At 53.0% G+C, this 20,341-nt stretch overlaps 2 protein-coding genes across 2 annotated transcripts in view; both read right to left on the bottom strand.

Moving 5' to 3' along the window:
* Nucleotides 1–273, bottom strand: part of DMWD (DM1 locus, WD repeat containing) — a 7,260-nt gene extending 6,987 nt beyond the window's left edge. The window contains exon 1 of the mRNA XM_046682160.1: nt 3–273. Within this exon, the coding sequence (XP_046538116.1) occupies nt 3–192 (190 nt within the window). The 5' untranslated portion in view covers nt 193–273. The remainder of the gene's footprint in view (nt 1–2) is intronic.
* Nucleotides 274–2,014: 1,741 nt separating this feature from the next.
* Nucleotides 2,015–20,339, bottom strand: RSPH6A (radial spoke head 6 homolog A). Its single transcript, XM_046682459.1, has 6 exons — nt 19,666–20,339; nt 16,242–16,476; nt 7,629–8,393; nt 5,903–6,044; nt 5,158–5,275; nt 2,015–2,334 (listed from the first exon to the last, which is right to left on the bottom strand). Exons 1-6 carry the CDS (start codon nt 20,337–20,339, stop codon nt 2,097–2,099), a joined length of 2,172 nt encoding a protein of 723 aa, XP_046538415.1. The 3' UTR covers nt 2,015–2,096.
* Nucleotides 20,340–20,341: the final 2 nt, after the last annotated feature.

The following is a 20,341-nucleotide window of genomic DNA, read 5'->3' as shown; positions in this document are numbered from 1 at the left end:
GCCGGGCGGGGGCTGCGGCGGCTGGGGCGGCGCCGGGGTCTGGGCGGAAGCCGGCCCCGACCTGCGAGCGGCGCCGTCGCCGGGGAGCAGCTTGTAGAAGCCCTCGCGGGTGCGGAACTGCGACTTGATCTCCGCGCAGTCCCCCATGGCGGCGCCGGGGCCCGAGCCGCCCTCCGCGCCGCCCGCCGCCATCTTGGGCGCCCCCCCGGGCCCCGCCGCTGCCGGACCGCCGCCCGCTGCCTGGCCCCCTGCCGGAAGCCGCGGGCCCGCGCCGGAAGAGGCGGGGTCGTCGCCAGGACGACGCCTCTTGGATTGGCAACAGGGCCGGGAGGCGGGAGGGGCCCGGGCCGTCGCTCGGGTAACGGTTCTGGGGCTGTGGGCGGGGCGAAAAGGTGGGCGCGGCTTCCGTGCTTGAGCCCGACGTGTGGTTGGTTGGGGGGGCGGGGCCCGCAGGAAGGGGGCGTGGCCACCCGGAAAGCACAGGCGCATAGCAACGGCGCCCTGGGAACCGTTTGCCTAGCAACGGAGAGACCCTCAAAAGAAGGCCTCGTCTGTATCCGGGACGTCACAGATGACCCCAGGTGACCTTAGTGTCTCCATAGACCCCCAACATACCCTCTCCTGACCGCCAGTGTTTCCCACTGACATCTTAAAGTCCCCAACTGGCATGGCATCTCCAGCCATTCCTCCCCACCCCTGATGATGCCCCAAATCTCGCTGATCCTCAGCGACCCATAAAACTCCAAGGCCTTTGTCCGACCCACTATGTGCTTAACGCTAACCCCAAACGTCTCCACATTTTCCACCAACCTGCAATATCTATCTCTGTGACTTCACTATCTTCGACAATCTCACTCAATGAAACAAAATTTCATCGATCCCCACAACCCTCCAGTGTTCCAAGGATCCACTAGTAACCCCAGATCTCCTCCTGATCCCAAAGGCCCCCCAGTCCCCATCACAGATCTTCCCAGACCCACTATTCCATAGCCTCCCAGATTTCTCCCAGAGGCATCTGTACTCAAGTCCGACAATGAACTTGACATCTTACTCCAAATCTTAACCCTCTCCTGTGTTCCTATAACAGGGCCGGCAGCGCCATCCCCCACAGTCACCCAGCCGGCAGACCTCCGTGTCTCTCTAGATTTGCACTGCTTGCCTTCACCCCTGCTTCCAGTCCCCAAGTCTTTTGCATTCTGTCACCTGAATTCCTCTTTTCCAGTCCCTTCCTCTGCACAGCCCTGGTCCAAACTTCTCTTCTCCTGCTCTAAATCCCCTGCATCAGCCTTGTCTCTGCTCCCCCAGACTCCTCATCCCTCTATCTACCCTCCCCTTGGGGTCTAGAGAGGTCTTTGTAAAGCATGAATATGATCAGGGCCCTCCCCTGCTCAAAGCCCATCTATGGCTCCCTAGTGCTTTCAGGGCAAAGTTAAGCCCTGAATGATCTGTTTCTGCCAACCTCTCTTTCCAACATGATCTCTCACCACTAACTCCTCATACCACGTCCCCAAAAATGAAGTTTCAGAAACTACCCCAACACATCACACCTCTCTTGCCCTTGGGTCTTTGCACATGCTGCTCCCTCTGCTCGGAATGCCCTTCCTCACTCTGCTCTTGAGCCTTGAAGAGTCGGCTCAGGGGCTCTGGCAGTCTCCTGGGCCCCCCCACCTGGATTGTCATTGCCTGGGGATGCGTCTGTCTCTCCTGTGGAGTGTGCGCTCCAGGACAATAAAGCTGAGGCCCTTGGTCACCTGTGTCCACAGTGAAGGGCTGGGCTGACAGGAGGCACTTCAATGGTTGCTTGATGGCCAGATGAATGAGTAGATGACACAGGTGGGAGAGACTGTGCTGGGCAACGTCTGTTCCCAGCAGAGCCCCACAGCCTTGTCTTGGAGGCCGTGTCAACAAATGAGGTAAACGAATGAATGAATGGCTCAGCCCTAATGCCATGGGGACGTTTTATTAGAGCAGCTGCCTTCCTTTTCGACCCCTGCGCTCCGGGCGCAGAAAGCAAACCAACAGAGAAAAAACAACACCTAACTGCGTATCAGGGAAAACCTGCTATCAGCCTGCTCGGGGCAGGGGGCCGTGGGGCCTCAGTCATCCGCGTCCTCGTCCTCGTCTTCGTCCTCCTCCTCCTCCTCCTCCTCGGCGGTCGCCAGGGCGTGCTCCTGGGCAGCCTTGAGGGCCTGCTCCTCCTCCACCGTGGGGTCGCTCATCTCCATGATCTCGGGGCCGCTGGGGTACTCGTGCTGGATGGGGCCCGGCAGGGACGGGTTGAAGTTCTCGGGACTATATTTGTGGCCCCAGCCGATGTAGATGTTCTCGAACTTCCTGGAGGGACAGTGAGACACAACGCTGGGAGGTCGTCCCTCTAAGGGCCCAGGCCGGACTTTCACTAAGAGCAGGACCCAGCACAGACAGGAAGGGTGAAGTGTGCCCACCGGGCTCTCTGTTCGCTTGTTCACTCCCTATTTACTAACCATCTACCAACAAATTTCCTTCTGTTATCGATTCCTAGTTTCCTTCCATTGTGGTCAGAGACCACAGATTTTGTACGATCATGGCTTTTAAATTTATTGAGACTTGGTTTATGGCCTAGCAGACGGTCTATCCCGGCAAATGTTCCACGTGCCCTTGAGAAGAATGCGTATTCTGCTGTTTGTTGGGTGGAGTGGATCTTATTTAATTTTAATTAATTTAAATTTAAACAATAAAACTGATACCCAATTGGAAAATGCCTAAGTAAGTCTGGGACAACTCGGGGACATGAATCTACTTTTGCAACTGTAAAAGTGACGAAATCTGAATGGGGTCAAGTGTTTCTGATGAAAAGTTAGCATCGAAATTGAGATGTGCTGTAAGTGTAAACCTCACACCAGATTCCGGAAAAAAAGAACGTAAAATAGCTCGTTAATAATTTTTACATTATTGATTTCATGTTGTAATGATAATACTTTTGGTATTTAGGGTTAAATAAAATATATTACTGAAATGAATTTTGCCTGTTTATTTTTACTTTGTGAACGTGGCTGCTGGAAAATTTAAAATGACGTAGGTGGCTCATATTTTCTGTGTGCTGGACAGCGCTGGTGCCAATGTGGGACCTCGCAGTGTGCGGTTAGACAGGACCCCCTGCCACGGTGCCCACGTTCCGGAGGGAGGAGACTCATTATAAACAGGGACATGACTGGTCGGGTCCCAGCCAGCTGACCTCCCCCCAGAATTTTAACTAGGGAAGAAAATAGGGTAAACGGGAGCGATGGCAGGGGCCTGAGACACAGGGAGGGGACACAGGGAAGTAGAGGGAGAGAGAGGGAGCTTGACCTTATGTTCACAGCCTTGCCACTCCTCAGAGGATTGTTTTCCTCGGAGCCTCCAAACACCCCGCTTCCTTGGAAGCCCCCGGCCCCAGCCCGCCCTGGTTCCCGTGCTCCAGGAACCGGCAGCCTCACCAAGAGGCTGAGCTTGCTAGGAAGGCAGAATCTCAGGGTCCACCCAGACCCTCAAACCCAGAACCCGAGATTTAACCAGACTCCCCCAAATCCCCAGCGAGTCCTAGGCACTCACAGTTTGGGAAGCTCTGGTCTAGAATGTTCTGCCTGCTTTTCCCTCCATTTACTTCTTTCTTTCCCCAAAGATTTCAGATCAAGGGTGCTTTTCCCAGGAATCCTTCCTTGACCCCCTCAAGACACGACAGTTAGGAGCTGTCATCCATCCCTCCCCGACCCACCATACAGCTGGCAAACAGTGACGTTCAAGAGTCTTTTATAAAGAAAAAAATGCACGGATGAATGGATGGGCATTGGATGGATGGTGGATGGGTGGGAGGATAGGTGGCGGATGGGTGGTGGATGGATGGTGGATGGGTTGGAGGATAGGTGGTGGGTGGGTGGGTGGATGGGTGGTGGATGGATGGTAGATGGGTGGGAGGATGGGTGATAGATGGGTGGTGAATGGGTGGGAGAATGGGTGGTGGATGGGTGGGAGGATGGGTGGTGGATGGGTGGTGGATGGGTGGGTGGATGGGTGGTGGATGGGTGGTGGATGGGTGGTGGATGGGTGGTGGATGGGTGGTGGATGGATGGTGGATGGGTGGGAGGATAGGTGGTGGGTGGGTGGGTGGTGGATGGATGGTAGATGGGTGGGAGGATGGGTGATAGATGGGTGGTGGATGGGTGGTGGATGCATGGTGGATGGGTGGGAGGATAGGTGGTGGATGGGTGGGTGGATGGGTGGTGGATGGGTGGCGGATAGGTGGGCAGGTGGGAGTGGGGAAAGGATGGGTGAGTGGAGCTCCAAGTTTGGATTTTTTCCTTTCAGAAGGATGTTGGCAAGTGAAGATGTGGCCAGAAGAAGGGCTTTGGCTAAGGAAAGCAAGCCTCTTCTCTGCTTCTGGAGGAGAAAACAAATAATTGCCAAGGAAGTGGTTAAATTATCAAGATGACATGAAATCACAGCCCGGCTGTGAACCATCGTAGCCAATACAGCGCAGGTTCATCCTTGAGATGGAAAAAAGAGTCTGTGAGAAACCATCACGCCATCTGGTGGACAGAGCTGGTAAGTCTGCCCGTCCCCGCTGCAAGGCAGGGATGGGCCAGGGAAGAAAGGCTGAGGAGCTTGCCGGGACTGTGGAGCCATGGATGGGAAGGTGCAGGAATGACTTTGGCCTGCAAATCTTTGGGAGCAACTGGTGGGGGAAGATTTCTGCCCATAGAGAGGAGACCCTTCAAATGGGAAGAACTGTCCAGAGGGTCCAGGGAGGGAGTTAGCTCTCCAGAGACGAGACTCTATTCCTGTTAGGGCTGCCCCAAAGGAGTCTGCTGAGTCCTGTCTGGCTCCGTGACCCATGCAGCAGGAAAGCCAGGGCCAAGGGACCGGAGATCCAGGTTTGAATCCTGCACATGTTGTGTGACCCTAGGGCAGTTCCTTCCCCTCTCTGATCCTCCATTCTCTCTCCAAGAGGCTCACACTTTTGGTCTGGGATTTCTCCTTTTAGCCCTAGTGGAAGCCCTGGGAGCTGAGTGAGAGGGTGAGCCCTGGGGCCTTCTGGAAGGGGGTCCTCCCAATCTGCCCACCCTGGCGAGCTGCCCCACCCGGCCTGGCTTGGAAGAAGTTGTAGGGGCTCCCTCTCCTGGGCGGCACTAGGAAACCTACTTGCCGATGGCGTAGGCATAGGCCCCCGGCCAGAGATTGGAGCGCACGACGGCTACGGAGTACTGCGGGCAGAGGCTGCAGGACAGGCGCGTGGTCCAGGGTGACGTGTGCAGGATTTCTGCAGGGGGCAGAGAGCACCAGGGAGGTCAGAGGCTCAGCTCGCTGGAGGGGAAGCAGAGAGAAACAAGGGGGGGAGCAAAGAGGGAGAACAAGGAGGGGCATGAAGGGAACGGTGGTGTTGGAGCTCCGGCTCTGGACCCTTCTCTCGCTGGGTGGCCCCAGGAAGCCACTTCACCTGTCTGAGCCTCAGTGACCACACCTGAGACCTGAGAAATGGAGACAGACGTCTCAGAGGAAGCCTCTGCTTCTTCCTGGTGCCTGAAACCCCAACCTCGGGAGATTCCGGTCCAGTCTTCCGAAGTCCAGCTCAAGGCCCGCCTCCCCTGGGGAGGCCTCCCTAACTGTCTCTCTCTCTCTCTCTCTCTCTCTCTCTCTCTGTCTCGCCCCCCAGCCCACATGGGACTCGAAAGACCATAGCCCACCCTCTAGGCCATTGCCACACGCCAGACACGGTTCACGAGATGGCTGCGTTCCCATTACCCCGTGAGGGAGGCACCGTCACGAGGCCCACTTGATGGATGAGGGAACCGCAGAGGCTGGCACAGACGCCCTCGGCCGGCTGGCTGCCCCGCCCTGTCCCCCAGTCTCCCCGAGCTGGCGGAGGGCGAGGCGAGAGGACCCTCACCTGCATCTTCCGAGAGCGGCGTCAGCAGCGGGGGCCCGATCTCCTGCTCCACCTCTTCAACCCCCTCGTCGGCCTTCTCTTCCTCCTCCCCCAGCTCCTCCTCCTCTGTCTTCTGCAAAGGGTTCACCCAAGTGCAGCGGCCCTGGAGGAGCGGGGGAAGGTCAGGCGGCACCCCTGGGGGGCAGAACCCGGCCTGCTCCCTGGGAGGAAGTGAAGGGCCATTGGGGGCTTGCCCTGTCCTCAGGGACCCAGGCCTGGGCAGGAGGACAGGGTTAGCCGCACAGGTAGGGGGAGAGGGGGCTGAGAGAGCTGTGGTGGTGCCCCCGTCAGCGCATTCATTCACGTAGTTATCGTGTATTTAATGAGCACCCACTACGTACAGGCACTGTTCTAGCAGTAGGGGTTACTTCCTTGGGAAGAGAGACCCCCACATCTCTGTCCTGTGGAGCTGACATCCAGCAGCCCATACGATCCTCTGCCTGCTCTTCTGTGAAATGGGATGTCATGGGTACCTCCCTCGTTGGCTTGTTGTTGGGTTACATGAAGACCTGATAAATGTTTGTTGAGTGAATGAACAAACCTAAGTGCACAGCGTAGGGCTGACTTCAGTTCCATCAACTATGAAATGGGAATGATAGCTGTACTGGCCTCAAAAGGAGTTATTTGGATTCAATAAGACATCGTGGGGTCAGGGCCGGCCCCGTGGCCAAGTGGTTCAGTTCACGTGTTCCGCTTCGACGGCCCGGGGTCCGCTGGTTTGGATCCTGGGCGCGGACATGGCATCGCTCATTAGGCCATGCTGAGGCGGCGTCCCACATAGAACTAGAATGACCTACAACTAGGATGTACAACTATGCACTGGGCTTTGGGGAGAAAAAACAAAGGAAGATTGGCAACAGATGTTAGCTCAGGGCCAATCTTCCTCACCAAAAAGCAAACCTTAACAAAAACCCCAAAACATTGTAGGGTCAATGAATGTTTAGTGAATGAATGAATAAATAAAAAGTTCTTAGCACACAGCAGGTGAGTCCTTGAATGAATAGTTGGTGAATATAAAGTTCGGACACGTTACACATTCACCCAATGCAGGTCCTCGATCTCTTACCCACAATTCCAAATCTGAAAAGCTTTGAAAACCAAGTTTTTTCATGAGTCATTTGGCAGTAACCTTGACCTGAACTGATGAGAGGCTATTCAGTTTTCCTGCAGAAATAATGAAGCCTTTGAATATGAGCTGCAGCCCAGCCCCTGCTTAAGGTGTTGCATATGCTATGTGCACTGTATCAACGTTTTTTTTTTTTTTGCTGAGGAAGATTTGCCCTGAGCTAACTAACATCTGTTGCCAATCTTCCTCTATGTTTTATGTAGGTCATCAAACAGCATAGCCACTGACGAGTGGTGTAGGTCTGCACCCGGAACTGAACCTGGGCTGCTGAAACGGAGTGCAGCGAATGTAACCACTAGGCCACAGGACTGCCCCCTGCCCCGTGCCATGTCACCGTTTTAAAATCTGAAAAATTCAGAATCCCAAGATGCCTCTGGCGCCAAAGGTTTCTGGCAGGGGGCTGTCCACCAATACCTCTTGAACAGGTGAAGGAATGGATGCGTGAATGTTATTGAGCACCATGTCTAGCAGGGGGTGGGTACTTGGTATCATTGTCGGGGAGCCACACCTGAGCCACCCGCTTCCTCTCTGGGCGGGGAGGCAGGAGGCCCCGGTCCTCACCTGCGGCAGGATGTGCTGCCTGTGATGCACCCAATTGGCCAGGGAGTCCACCAGCTCGAGCACCGGGATGCCCTCAAAGTCGGCGTTCTCCTCGTACGTGTCGCGCCCGGTGCGGCCCTCCTCCTCCTCGTCGCCCTCCTCCTCGCCAAACTGGTAGAAGCCGAGCGGGCTGATGTGCGTGGCTGCCGAGATGCGGGCGATCTGGGCCCGCAGGTAGTTGGCCTCGTTGCCGGGGAAGGGCGGGTAGCTGATGACCGGCGCGTCCAGGTGGCCGGTGAAGAACTTCTTGATCTTGCGCGCGTGCACGATCTGGGCGGGCGTGACGTGCGGCAGCCGCGTCCACGGCCGGCCTGGCTCGTTGCACACGAAATACAGGAACTTGTTGGTGCCCGAACGGCTCTCCTCCTTGGGGATGACCGGCGGCGGCTTCCACGTGGGCTTGGGGATGACGTCGGTGACCTTCTCCTCGTCCTCCTCGCCCTCCTCCTCGCCGTGCGCCTCCATGGCCTCGCCGCCCTCCGTCAGCTCCTCCACCTCCTCCTCCTCCACCTCCTCCTCGCCCTCCCGGAACTCCACCTCGGCCACCAGGTAGCTGCCGCTGAGCCCCAGGATCTTGCCCCAGAAGCGGCACGTGTGGATGGGCTGCTGCTCCACCAGCTGCTTCAGCGCCACGAAGATGCGGAAACTCTCGTCTGAGCTCAGGCCCACGCCCGCCTGTTCGAAGTAGAAGGCTGTCTCCATGATGTTGGGCACTGCAGTCTCGGTCTACAGAGACGGGGTGAAGAGCAGAGGGCAGAAGGCTGAAGCCCTGCTCCCTGGCCTGACTCTTCCAGAGTCCAGAGAGCGAAACCCCTCTGTAACCCAGCTGGCTTATGAAATCGCTTCTGGCCAGTGAGATGTAGGGGCCAGTCCTAGGGGAGGATGTCCCTTGTTGGAAAAGAAAAGGCAAAACCACGCTAGGAGAAAACCCTTTGTTCCTTCATCCTTCCCTCTTTTTCCTGCCTGGAATGGAATGTGATACCTGGAGCTACAGCTGCTGTCTTGGGACCATGAGGCAACACATGTCCTCTACCCTAATGGTGGTGGAGCTGAAAGGTGGAAACTGCGTGGTCCCCCAGGCATCACTGAGCTGCCTTACCTCCCCTGGGCTTCTTGTTCGATGGGACAAAGAAGCCACTTCTAGTCATGTTTTCTGATACCTGCAGCCAAATGCACTCCTAACAGATACCCCAAATCTCATAGCAAATTAAGAGAAAAGGCAAGTTTTAACTCCTAGAAGAAAATACAGGCAGTACACTCTTTGACATCGGTCTTAGGAGCATGTTTTCAAATACCATGTCTACTCAGGCAAGGGAAACAAAAGAAAAAATAAACAAAGGAGATTACATCAGACTAAAGAGCTTCTGCAAGGCAAAGGAGACCGTGAACAAAATGAAAAGATAACCCACCAACTGGGGGAAAATATTTGCACATCATATATCCAACAAGGGGTTAATCTCCATAATATGTAAAGAACTCATACAACTCAATAACAAAAAAATGAACAACCCCATCAAAAAACGGGCAGAGAATATGAATAGACATTTTTCCAAAGAAAATATACAGATGGCCAACAGGCACAGGAAAAGATGTTCAAGGTCACTAATTATTAGGGAAATGCAAATCAAAACTACAATGAGATATCATCTTACACCCATCAGAATGGCTATAATTAACAAGACGAAAAATAATAAATGCTAGAGAGGATGTGGAGAAAAGGGAACCCTCACACACTGCTGGTGGGAATGCAAACTGGTGCAGCCACTATAGAAAATAGTATGGAGATTCCCCAAAAAATTAAAAATAGAAATACCATATGACCCAGCTGTCCTATGACTGGGTGTTTATCCAAAGAACTTGAAATCAACAATTCCAAGAGACTTATGCACCCCTATGTTCACTGCAGCACTATTCACAATAGCCAAGACATAGAAGTAACCCAAGTGCCCATCACCCGGTGACTGGATAAAGAAGATGTGGTGTATATACAATGGAATACTACACAGCCATAAAAAAGACAAAATCATCCCATTTGCAACAACATGGATGGACTTTGAATTTTGTTAAGCAAAATAAGCCAGACAGAGAAAGGCAAACACTACATGATTTCACTCATATGTGGAAGATAAACAAACACATGGACAAAGAGAACAGATTAGTGGGGAAGAACCAGAGGGGAAGAGGGTCGGAGGAAGGGAAAAAGGGGTAAAGAGGCACATATGTGTGATGACAGATAAAAACTAGACTACTGGTGGTGAGCACGATGCAGTCTATACAGAAACTGATATATAACAAAGTACCCCTGAAACTACACAGTGTTATAAACCCTTATGACCTCGATAAAATAAATAAATAAATAAATAAAAAGAAGGAGAAGAGGCAGGGCTCGAACCCAGGAATCAGTGACGCTGGAGGATGGCGGTGGTAAGTCCCACCCTCACTGCCTCCCCCTTCACCATCTGCTTTGTTCAGGAAGTGAGAGGGAGAGAGGAGGCCCAGAAAGAGAGGGAGAACAAGGAGAAGAAGCGAGTTGAGGGCTGGGGCTGGAATACAGTGAAGTCTGGGTCTAGCTGCCCCCACATCCTCATGCCCACAAGGCGGTCCCCAACACTTTTTTTGTTTACTCAGCCCAGAAATCTTTATTAAAGACCCAGTGGGTGCCAGCCCTGCCAGGGCAGGCTCTGAGATATACCAGAGAACAAAAGAGATAGGGTCCTTCCTCATGAGATCAGCATGGGGACACACACGGCCCAGACCAGGGAGACCACACGCTCTGTCGCCAGAACTTGAATCAGGATGGAGAGAGTGGGGGTATGGTAGGCAGAATAATGCCCCCCCCCCCAAAAGATGTCCATGTCCTAATGCCTGGACCTGTGAGTATGTTCTCCTCCGCGGCAAAAGGGACTTGCAGCTGTGATTAAACTGAGGGTCTTGAGTTGGCGGGGATGACCCTGGACTGTCGGGGTGGGGTCCCACATCATCACAGGAGTCTTGGTGAGTGAAAGCGGGAGGCAGGAGAGTCTGAGACGATGTGCTGACAGGTGCAGAGATCAGAGGCAGAGAGAGATCTGAAGATGCGACGCTGCCTTTGAAAATACAGGAAGGAATGTGCGGCCTCTAGAAACTGGAAAAGACAAGGAGACAAATTCTCCCAGGAGCCTCCATTAGGGAGGCAGCCTGGCTGACAGTGACTTTAGTCTGGCGAGACCCGGTTTGGAATCCTGAACTCCAGAACCGTGAGGTTATACATGATGCTGTCGCAAGTCACTGAGGTATGGTAATTTGTTACAGCAGCCATAGGGAACGAGTGCACAGGCCAACTTCTGCGTGTGGCTGGAAAAGAATCGTGTAAACGTGTCGTGGACGATTAACTGCACATGGAGAGATGCCTGAGGCCAGTGAGCAGAGAGAAAGAGAAAATGGAGGGTCAGAGCTGGTGGGCTCAGGTCCAGCTATTCCTGCAGCCCACCCAAGTGCCCTGATTCCGGGAGATGCCTCGTATCTTTCTGATAAATCCTCCCCCTTATTTTAGCGAGCTCTGGCGGGTGTCTGTTATTGGAAACCACATAGTCTTGACTCATATGCCCATTCATCCCCCTTAACTTGGCTCTGGGGAAAAGGCTTGCCTGTGGTCCAAGAAAATGTATCACAAAGAAAAACACATACACCCACTTAAGTCAGGGGGAAAATCAGATCAAAGAGATGAGTTTCTCATTTAAGGACTGTGGACGGCTTCCAGAAAGAACAATGATCGCCACCAAGCAATTGGAAACTCAAGGTAATAAAAAGTTTCAAGGTGAACACGTTTTCTCCAGTTCCTTTATACGGCCGTTGGAGTCACTGGCCATTTTTCGTGAAAAAGATGAGAATTCTAGAGCTAATACGTGCAATTCCTAACTTTTATTAGGCACGCTAAAGACTATTTGTCTCCCATTTCAAATGTACTGAGACACCTTTCAAAGGGCTACATAAATGATAAAATGGTACAGTACTTTGTTAGGAATGCTATAACGCACCGCGAGAGAGGCAGCTTAAAGCACAGAAATGCATTGTCTCAAGGTTCTGGAGGCCAGAGGTCGAGATCAAGATGTCGGCACGGTTGGTTCCTTCTGAGGTTTGGGAGAACCTGTCCCACGCCTCTCTCCTAGCTTCTGGTGGTTTGCTGATGATCTGTGGCCTTCCTGGCTCTGTAGCAGCATCACCCCGCTCTGTGCCTTCGTGTTCACGTGGTGTTTTCTCTGTGTGTGTGTCTGTGTCCAAAGTTAACCCTTTATGCGGCCACGAGTCTTGTTGAATTAGGGGCCCACCCTCCCCCAGTATAATCTCATCTTAACTAATTACACCTGCAACGCCTCTAGTTCCAAACGAGGTCCCATTCTGAAGTCCTGGGGGTGAGGACTTTAATATATGAATTTGCGGGGGGGCCGGGGACGGACACAATTCAACCCATAACAGATGGGCAGTGTGAAAATGAACGGTGATGCTTAAATTGTGCCAGCTGATGTAAAAGATTTGGCGACAAGCATACTGAGGTTTTTTTCTAAAGGTATATACTGCATTCCCATTTTTTTTTTTTAAAGCTCAGTGTGTTAACACTGAGTTAAAACGAACAATTTATTGCATCTTCTTTCTATGCTTGCTCGAGATACTATTGTTCACAAGTGTTTGAAGTCCCCTCCCCACAGCAGGATTGTACATTCCCAACCCCAGTGAATTCAGGAGTGGCCATGTCACCTGCTCTGACCATTTGAAATGGCAGTGCAAGGGACAGGCGTCACATGCAGGCAGAAGCTGTGAGGACCCACGGGGAGTTGTTACGCCCTCTTTCTCCTTCTCTGCATCTGTGGAAGCCCGTGTCACAAGGGAACCTCCCTCGCCCTGGGTCCTCGAGCGGCTGATGAGCAGAGTCCTCCTGCCAACCCTGGGTGGGCAGGTGGGGTGGGCGGGAAATAAACTGTGTGGTTCTAAGCCACTGAGATTCTTGGGCTGTTTGTCATCTCAGCTTGTCGTGGCACACCCTGACGAAAACTCTGTAGGAGGAGAATGGTTATTTTGAAAGTGGTTCTGGCAGCTTCCCTCAATCTTAAACACCACGCAAAAGCTTGTTTGCCTAATTGACGTAGACATCATTGACGCAGGACGTAGAGTCCAAACCCAATGCCAAGACTCTCCGTCTTGCAGCCAGGAAGCCAGGAGGGAAGATAAGGGAAGGAGCATAGGAGACTCTCTCTGGGGTGCGTGCCTGGTTCGTGAGCCGATGGCCATCACCCTCTTTCTAGGAAGCTCTCCATCCACATGACAATGGAATGTGTCCTCACCAACCATGTTTAAATAACATCATCCTGTGCTTCCGGCCACTGTTGATGGAGGAAGAGTAGACAGCTACCCTAAAAGGACAGCTCAGACTCGGCTGCCCTCCCCCTGCAATTTGTGACTGGGCAGACAGGAAGGACAGCAGGCATCTCCTTGCCTCCAGATTATTCCCTTGGCACAGCTGGGTTTGAACCCAGGTTGGTCAGGCTCCCGTGCCCCTGATCCATAACCTCTCTACTTCCTGTGGCCAGAATCTTTCTTTCTCTTTCTTTCTCCCAGTTTCCAGGAAGATCCTATCTATGATTGGGGAGAAAAGATTTCCTAGTGGTAACTGGATGGAATTTTCAAAAAGTAAACTGGGGAGCTGTGGGGTGACCGTACACTGCCAAGTGGAGGAGGTGGGTGAGGAGAGAGGAGCAGAAGTGAAATATGAGCACTGGAATCCCTGACTGCCAGCTCAGCCCTGGGCCCAGCCACACCCCAGCCCTTGGGTTCCATGGGGTCAGTCACTGTCAGCTCACTGAGCCAGCACCATCCTCAACCGCTTTCTCCATTGCTGGCCTTCTGCAGGCTGGAGAAGCTCCACGGTCACTTTCCCAGCCTCCCTTGCAGCTGGAAATGGCATGAGACCCAATTTGGGCCAATAAGATGCCAGCAGAGGTTTTCTGAGAGGCTTCTGGGGAACTTTTGCGCCCCTGATTTAAAAAAAGGAGGGAGGCAGAGACTCACAAGGAAAAGCTCCCTCCCTCTCTCTCTCCCTGTTTGGGCCACTGGTGTAGGGATATGATGTCTGGAGCTGCAGCAGCCATTATTCGAACGGAGAGCGACAAGCTCAAGGACCAAATGTCGACATGATGAAGAAGGCAAAGCAGAAGGCAGGAAAGAGCCAGATTCTTCACGACCTCATAGAGATGCTGCCCCAACTCTGCCCACTCTTGGAGAAGTGAAGTAATTCTATGTTTTGCTGAACTGCTTGGGCCATTTTAATCCAGCTCTTGCAGCCCAGAGGGAGCCTTACTGACTCCATCGGCCAGAGATAGGGTCTATACCCAGGCTTCTATGATGCTGAAAACTGCTCTCTTGGTTCTTGGGGGGAGGGGAGTCCGGGGTGAGGGGAGAAGAGAGCTCTGGGTGTCCCTTCGCTGGGAAGCCACCCTGCCAGCCCTAGGCTGCTTGCACCTGACTATCAGGTGTGAGGAAAACTTCTATCTTGTCTAAGCCACTTGTCTCCATTTCTCTGACATCATCTCCCTGCCTTCAGGTGACCTGGGTTGTGAAACAAGTACAGCAAGGTGTTAGCTTTTGGAACGTGACCCAACAATACTAAAGTTAGTCTAAAATTATCAATGTGAGAATAGTCAGGAACTTTTCAAGACAGAGGCGCAGTGATGGGGAGCCTTATGCTACCAAACAGCCATACTTGCTGTGCAGCCGCTGTACCCATCAAGCTGGAGAATTCTAGGGCTGAAAGCCATCCGCAGAGCAAAGGCACAGCATAGAGAATCCAGAAACAGACCTGACTCCATAGGGGTGGAAATAAATGGTAGAGGTGGCAGTTCAAAGCAGGGGGGAGAGAATGGATTTTTCCAGAAATGTTGTTGGGCATCATGGCTGGCCATTTGGAAGAAATAGAAAAATGAGAGAGATGAGAGCCCTGCCTCCCGTCTGACAGAAGAATAAATACAAAATGCTAAATCACGGATTTCTTTCGAGTCTTTTCCCAGAAATACGCACAGGCCACAAACGCCCACAGTTTGGCCCTTCTGCAGACCTCACAGGAAGAAGTCCAGCTCCGCGCTTAGGGGGCTGGGCCTCAAGGACCTGCCGCTCGAAGGGGGCGGAGCCTCGAGAGCTGCGGGGCTCTAAGGGGGCGGGGCCTCTAGGGCAGAGCGTTCTAAGGAGGCGGGGCCTTCAGCGACTTGGGATAGAAGCGCGTGCGACCTGGAGGTGTAGGGGGAGGCAGCGTGCAGTTCTAAGGGGGTCTCCCAAGGAGAGACCGTTGATCTGAAATTTAAACCACAATCTCAGGTAAAACTGTCCTTCCTGCCTAAGACTTGGATTCCCACCTGCGCTCTGCTCACCCAAGCACTCATTCCTTTGGCAGACTGTCGTTCCCGCGTTCTCTCGCCATCCCACCCCACTGTCGCCAGAATCCTAGAACCTCAGAAGCATAGAAGCGAGCACAGGAGCCAGCTCCGTGGCCAGTGTTTAAGTTCGCTTGCTCCCCTATCGCGGCCCAGGGTTTCTCTGGTTCGGATCCTGGGCGCGGACATGGCACCGCTCATCAGCCCACTTTGAGGCGGCGTCCCACATGCCACAACTAGAAGGACCCACAACTAGAATATACAACTATGTACTGGGGGGATTTGGGGAGAAAAAGCAGAAAGACAAAAAGAAGAAGAAGATTGGCAACAGTTGTTAGCTCAGGTGCCAATCTTTAAAAAAAAAAAAAAAAAAAAAAGCGAGCACAGGCCAACGCATCTGCAGACAGGGCAGAAGTTGCAGCGGGGCCTCTGGAAGTCGTGGTCTTGCCTTCCTAATCTGGTCTCCGCACTTCCTAGCTGCCTTGCTCTGAGCTGAAGTCCTTCCTCTACAGATAGAAATAATAAAGAGTGCTTGTCTTACAGGATTGTTTCAGGGACGAAACCAGACAGTGCTCCTAAGCTCTTAGCAGGGGGCCTGGAGGTGTCAGAATTATCTTAAACAGACAGTCCTCCGTAAATGTTGCTTGAAGGAGTGAACACTTCACCCGAATTTTAAGCAGTCGTCCAATTCTGGAAACAGAACCAGGGACATAAATATTCTGAGGATAGTAGAATATTAAAGAGTCACGGGTGGAAGAATTCTTAGCCGGTCCCAACTTACAAAAGGGGAAACTGAGTCTAGGGGCTAGGGGGCAATTCAGTGTTGAGAGACTATTTTCTGGAGGGAGAGTAAGTGCTGGAAGGAGAGACCAGCCTCCACCTCCACGTGGCAGCTGGAGTCAGCTTTCTAAGGCAGAGCGGACTAGCCTTTCCTCTGCCTCAAACCCTTCCACAGCAGTCCACTGGCCTCAGGAGAAAGTCCTAGCCCCTTAGCCTGGCGTTCAAGGCCCTCTGTGACCTGATCCCAGCCCCCTCCGCCGGGTGCACACTCTGGACTGAAATCATTCATGTTTCTGTAGTGCCCCCCGCTCCCCTTACCTCCAGGCCTCAGCACAGGCTATGCCTAAGGCCGGGCCCCCCTCACCTCGTGCACACCCCTCCCCACTGGCTCACTCACCACCTCCTCCTCCATGTCCTGCTCGCCTTCACCGCTGCCGCCCCGGACAAACAGGGCCTTCTGCCTCTCGGCCATCTCGTAGGTGAGCTGCATCTCCGGGTCGTCCCGCAGCGTGTCCAGCTTGGGGTGGAACCACTCCCACTGGGCGGTGCGGTTCAGCGACTCCAGGATGGACAGGGGGTCCTCGGGCCGCTGGTTCAGGATCTTGGTCAGCAGGTTCACAAGGTGCTCGTACCTGCCTCCCGCGGGAGGGAGTGGGAGGCGGGGGACATCACTCACTGAGCTCACTGCTGTGTGTCTGGCCCCGTGCCTGGCACTGGGGACACAGTAGAGAAGAGAAAGGGTCCCTGCCCTGGTGGAGCTGACCACCTGATGATGGAGACAGAATTTAACCAAATATGCAAAATACATAGTGTGTCAGGGGGTGGTAATTTCTGTGGAGACAAATAAAGCAGGGAATGGGAATGCCAGGGAGAGGAGACACTTTGCAATTTTAAATAAGGGGGCCAGGGAAAGGCCTCACCAAGGTGACATTTAAGCTGAGACCTGAATGAAGTGAGCAGGCAAACCACGCTGATACCGGGGAGGGGAAGAGCTTCAGTCAGAGGGAACAGCAGGTGCACAGGCCCTGAGACATTTTATTTTATTTTATTTTACTTTTTAAAGGGTACATCATTTGATTTTTTTTGAAGATTTTTATTTTTTCCTTTTTCTCCCCAAAGCCTCCCCGCCCCCCCCCCCCCCCCCCCCCCGGTACATAGTTGTATACTCTTCGTTGTGGATGCTTCTAGTTGTGGCATGTGGGACGCTGCCTCAGCGTGGTTTGATGAGCAGTGCCATGTCCGCGCCCAGGATTTGAACCAATGAAACACTGGGCCGCCTGCAGCAGAGCACGCGAACTTAACCACTCGGCCACGGGGCCAGCCCCGTGAGACATTTTATGAATCAAATATGATCTTAATAGCAAAACTCAAGGAAACTAGGGGAAAGAAAAATTCTACGCTAATCTCATTTAGAAATATAGATACTGAAGTCCTGAGCAAGATATTAGCAAAGGACATGCAGCAACTTCTCCAAAGGATGACACACCAGGGTTAAATCAGGCTAATAAGAGGAATGCAAGACTGGACTGATATTAGGAAAATAGACAAAAATATGATTCATCATGTTAATATGTTAAAGGAGATATGTAAAGGGCCGGCCCCGTGGCCAAGTGGTTAAGTTCGTGCGCTCTGCTTCAGTGGCCCAGGGTTTCACCGGTTCGGATCCTGAGCACGGACATGGCGCCGCTCATCGGGCCACGCTGAGGTGGCGTCCCACATGCCACAACTAGAAGGGCCCACAGCTAAAAAGACACAACTATGTACTTGGAGGCTTTGGGGAGAAAAAAGAAAAATAAAATCTTAAAAAAAAAAAAGGAGATATGTAAGATCATCTTGACAGGTGCAGAGAAATAGTTTGCTGACATCTAACACCCGTTCATGATTTTTAAAAACCTAGCAAACTAGGAATAGAAGGTAATTTTTTATAATCTTATAAAGGGTAGCCACAAGCAACCTACAGCACACACCAAACATAAAGGAGAAAGATGAATATTTTCCCCTGTGAGATTGGGAGGATGCCTGCTTTCTTGACTTCTGTTTAATACTGCACTGGAGGTCCCAGCCAATGCAATCTGACATGAAAAAGGAAAGTCAAAGGATTGGGGAGGAAGATGCAGAGGACGTGATTGGGTGTGATGTACAAAGGCCTTGAGCTGAGGGTGTGCCCGGCAGGTAGGAAGAACACTGAGGAGGTCAGTGGGGCTGGTGGAGTGAGGGAGACGGGTTGTGGGAGGAGAGCAGGCTGGAGTGATAACAGTATGGCTTCCATTCCTGCAAGTCAGGCACTGTGCTGGGCACTTGAGAGCAATGTTAAATTCTCACCACCATCATACGTCTGAGGAACAATTATGATCCCCACTCTCCAGATAAGGAAACTGAGGCTTAGAAAAGTTGAGGTCACAGTGGTAGCACAGCCAGGATTTGAAATCAAGTTGGTCTGACTTCAAAGCATGTATATCTAACCCTCTGCAGTGTGGAAACCCTTTGGCGGCAGTCTTGGGTGTGGGGGAGGACCATCACTGAATTGGAAGGGTAGGGAGAAGTCAGACTTTGGCCAGGGCTTTTCAATAAAGGACCTTTAAGATCCCAAGGGCCGGAACTGTTGGGAAGAGCTAGAGGTTAATTTGGACTAGACTCTAGGATCTGAGGTAGGAGCTGACTATAGATGAAATTTGGAGAGCGGGCAGGGGCTGAATCATACAGGGCCTTGAAGGCTCTTGTGAGGAGTGTGAACCTTCTGAGGCCACTGGGGAGCCCCGGCAGGCTCTGGCCATGGGAGGGATGGGGTCAGCTTTGTGCTTTAGCAAGACCTGTTACTTCTCCAACCTCATCTCCTCCTCTTCCTCCCTTAGTTCCAGTCAAACCAGCCTCCTTGCTGTTCTTCAAACACAGCCAACCTTAAAGCCTTTCAACTTGTTATGTCTTCTACCTGGACCACTTCCTCCAGGGCATCCTCAGGTCCGGCAGGTCCCTGATCAAATGTCACCTCCTCAGAGGGACCTCCCCTGACCTCATGCTATTTAATATGCCCTCCCTATCCCCTCTACCCTGCTTATTTTCACCTTAGCTCTTTTATTTATTTATTGTTTTGAGGAAGATCAGCCCTGAGCTAACTGCTGCCAATCCTCCTTTTTTTGCTGAGGAAGACTGGCCCTGAGCTAACATCTGTGCCCATCTTCCTCTACTTTATACGTGGGACGCCTACCACAGCATGGCTTGCCAAGTGGTGCCATGTCTACACCCAGCATCCGAACCAGCAAACCCCAGGCCACCGAAGCAGAACATGCACACTTAAGCGCTGCGCCACCAGGCCGGCCCCTACCTTAGCTCTTATCATTTATTATATTTATTGTCCATTCTCCCATTAGAATGTGAGCTTCGCGAGGAGGTAATGGGGTCAGAGAGGTGTATTATGACTGTGCTAAGTGGCCTTGGCAAGTGCCTTCCCCAGGCAGGAGGGTTCAGTGGATAACGGTCTCAGGGAGCAAATTACTTGAGCCAGAATCCTGGCTCTGCCTCATCCTAGTTGTGTTATCTTGGATACGGGACCTACTTTCTGTCTGGGTTTCCTTCTCTGTAAAATAGGGCAGGAGATGTGCTAATCTCAGCAGTGAGAACTAGATGTTACTGTGTGAAGTGCTGGCACAATGTCTGGTAAGTCAATGCTCGCTGTTGGTAGCATTTACTCCCTGACTCCTGGGCTGTGAGACGCCCCGAGTGGTCGCTGGTTCTCCATGAGGGGCGATCCCCTGTCTGCCTGATGAGACCCCAGAGCCTGAGACAGGGTCCCACGCCCCCCACCCCTCCAGGCCCCCTCTCACAGGCTGAGGTTGCAATTGACGCTGGTCTGCAGCAGGTAGGCCTTGGCGTTCTGCACTGCCAGCTCCCGAGGCTCGGGCTCGGGCACCTGCATACTGAAGGACATGAAGCCCAGCTCAGAGGGTGAGAACTGGAGGGCAGGGTCATCACTCATGTAGGGCCCGTGCTGGGCGCTCGCGCTGAACTGCAGGTCTTCTCTCTGGTACATGCTGAACTGGCCCAGGAGGTCGGGCCGGGGCTCCTGGTAGGCAGACTCCAGTTCTTGGAAGACGTTGCCTCGGCCCTGCTGTAGCTGCTGCATTAGGCTGGCGTTGCCGGGGACCTGGATGCCGCCTCCATCCAGGTAAGGCTGGGGCAGGAACTCCGAGGGAAAGCCCGTATTCAAGGACGGGTACTCCATGCCACCCAACTGGGCTTCCTCAGCCTGGAACATGGCCAATTGCTCATACGGACTCAGGCTGGCCCCTTGTGACCAGCTCTGGAGGTTGGCCTGGCTCTCCAAGATCTCCTGACTGCTCCGCAGGACCTGGGCGTCCAGCGGCATCTGTTGCACCCCGTCGGGGACCGCGGGCGGGAGCTGAGCGCGTTCCTGACTGCGCTGCTCAGAGACCTGGGAACTCCTCCGGCTCGAGGGCTGCCGGGCAGAAGGATCAGGGGCGGGCGGCGGGTCCCCCATGG

The sequence above is a fragment of the Equus quagga genome, chromosome 13 (assembly GCF_021613505.1).
Source record: "Equus quagga isolate Etosha38 chromosome 13, UCLA_HA_Equagga_1.0, whole genome shotgun sequence".
Classification (NCBI taxonomy): Eukaryota; Metazoa; Chordata; class Mammalia; order Perissodactyla; family Equidae; genus Equus; species Equus quagga.
Note: the sequence above shows the minus strand (reverse complement) of the source record. Positions and strands in the feature narration are given on the sequence as shown.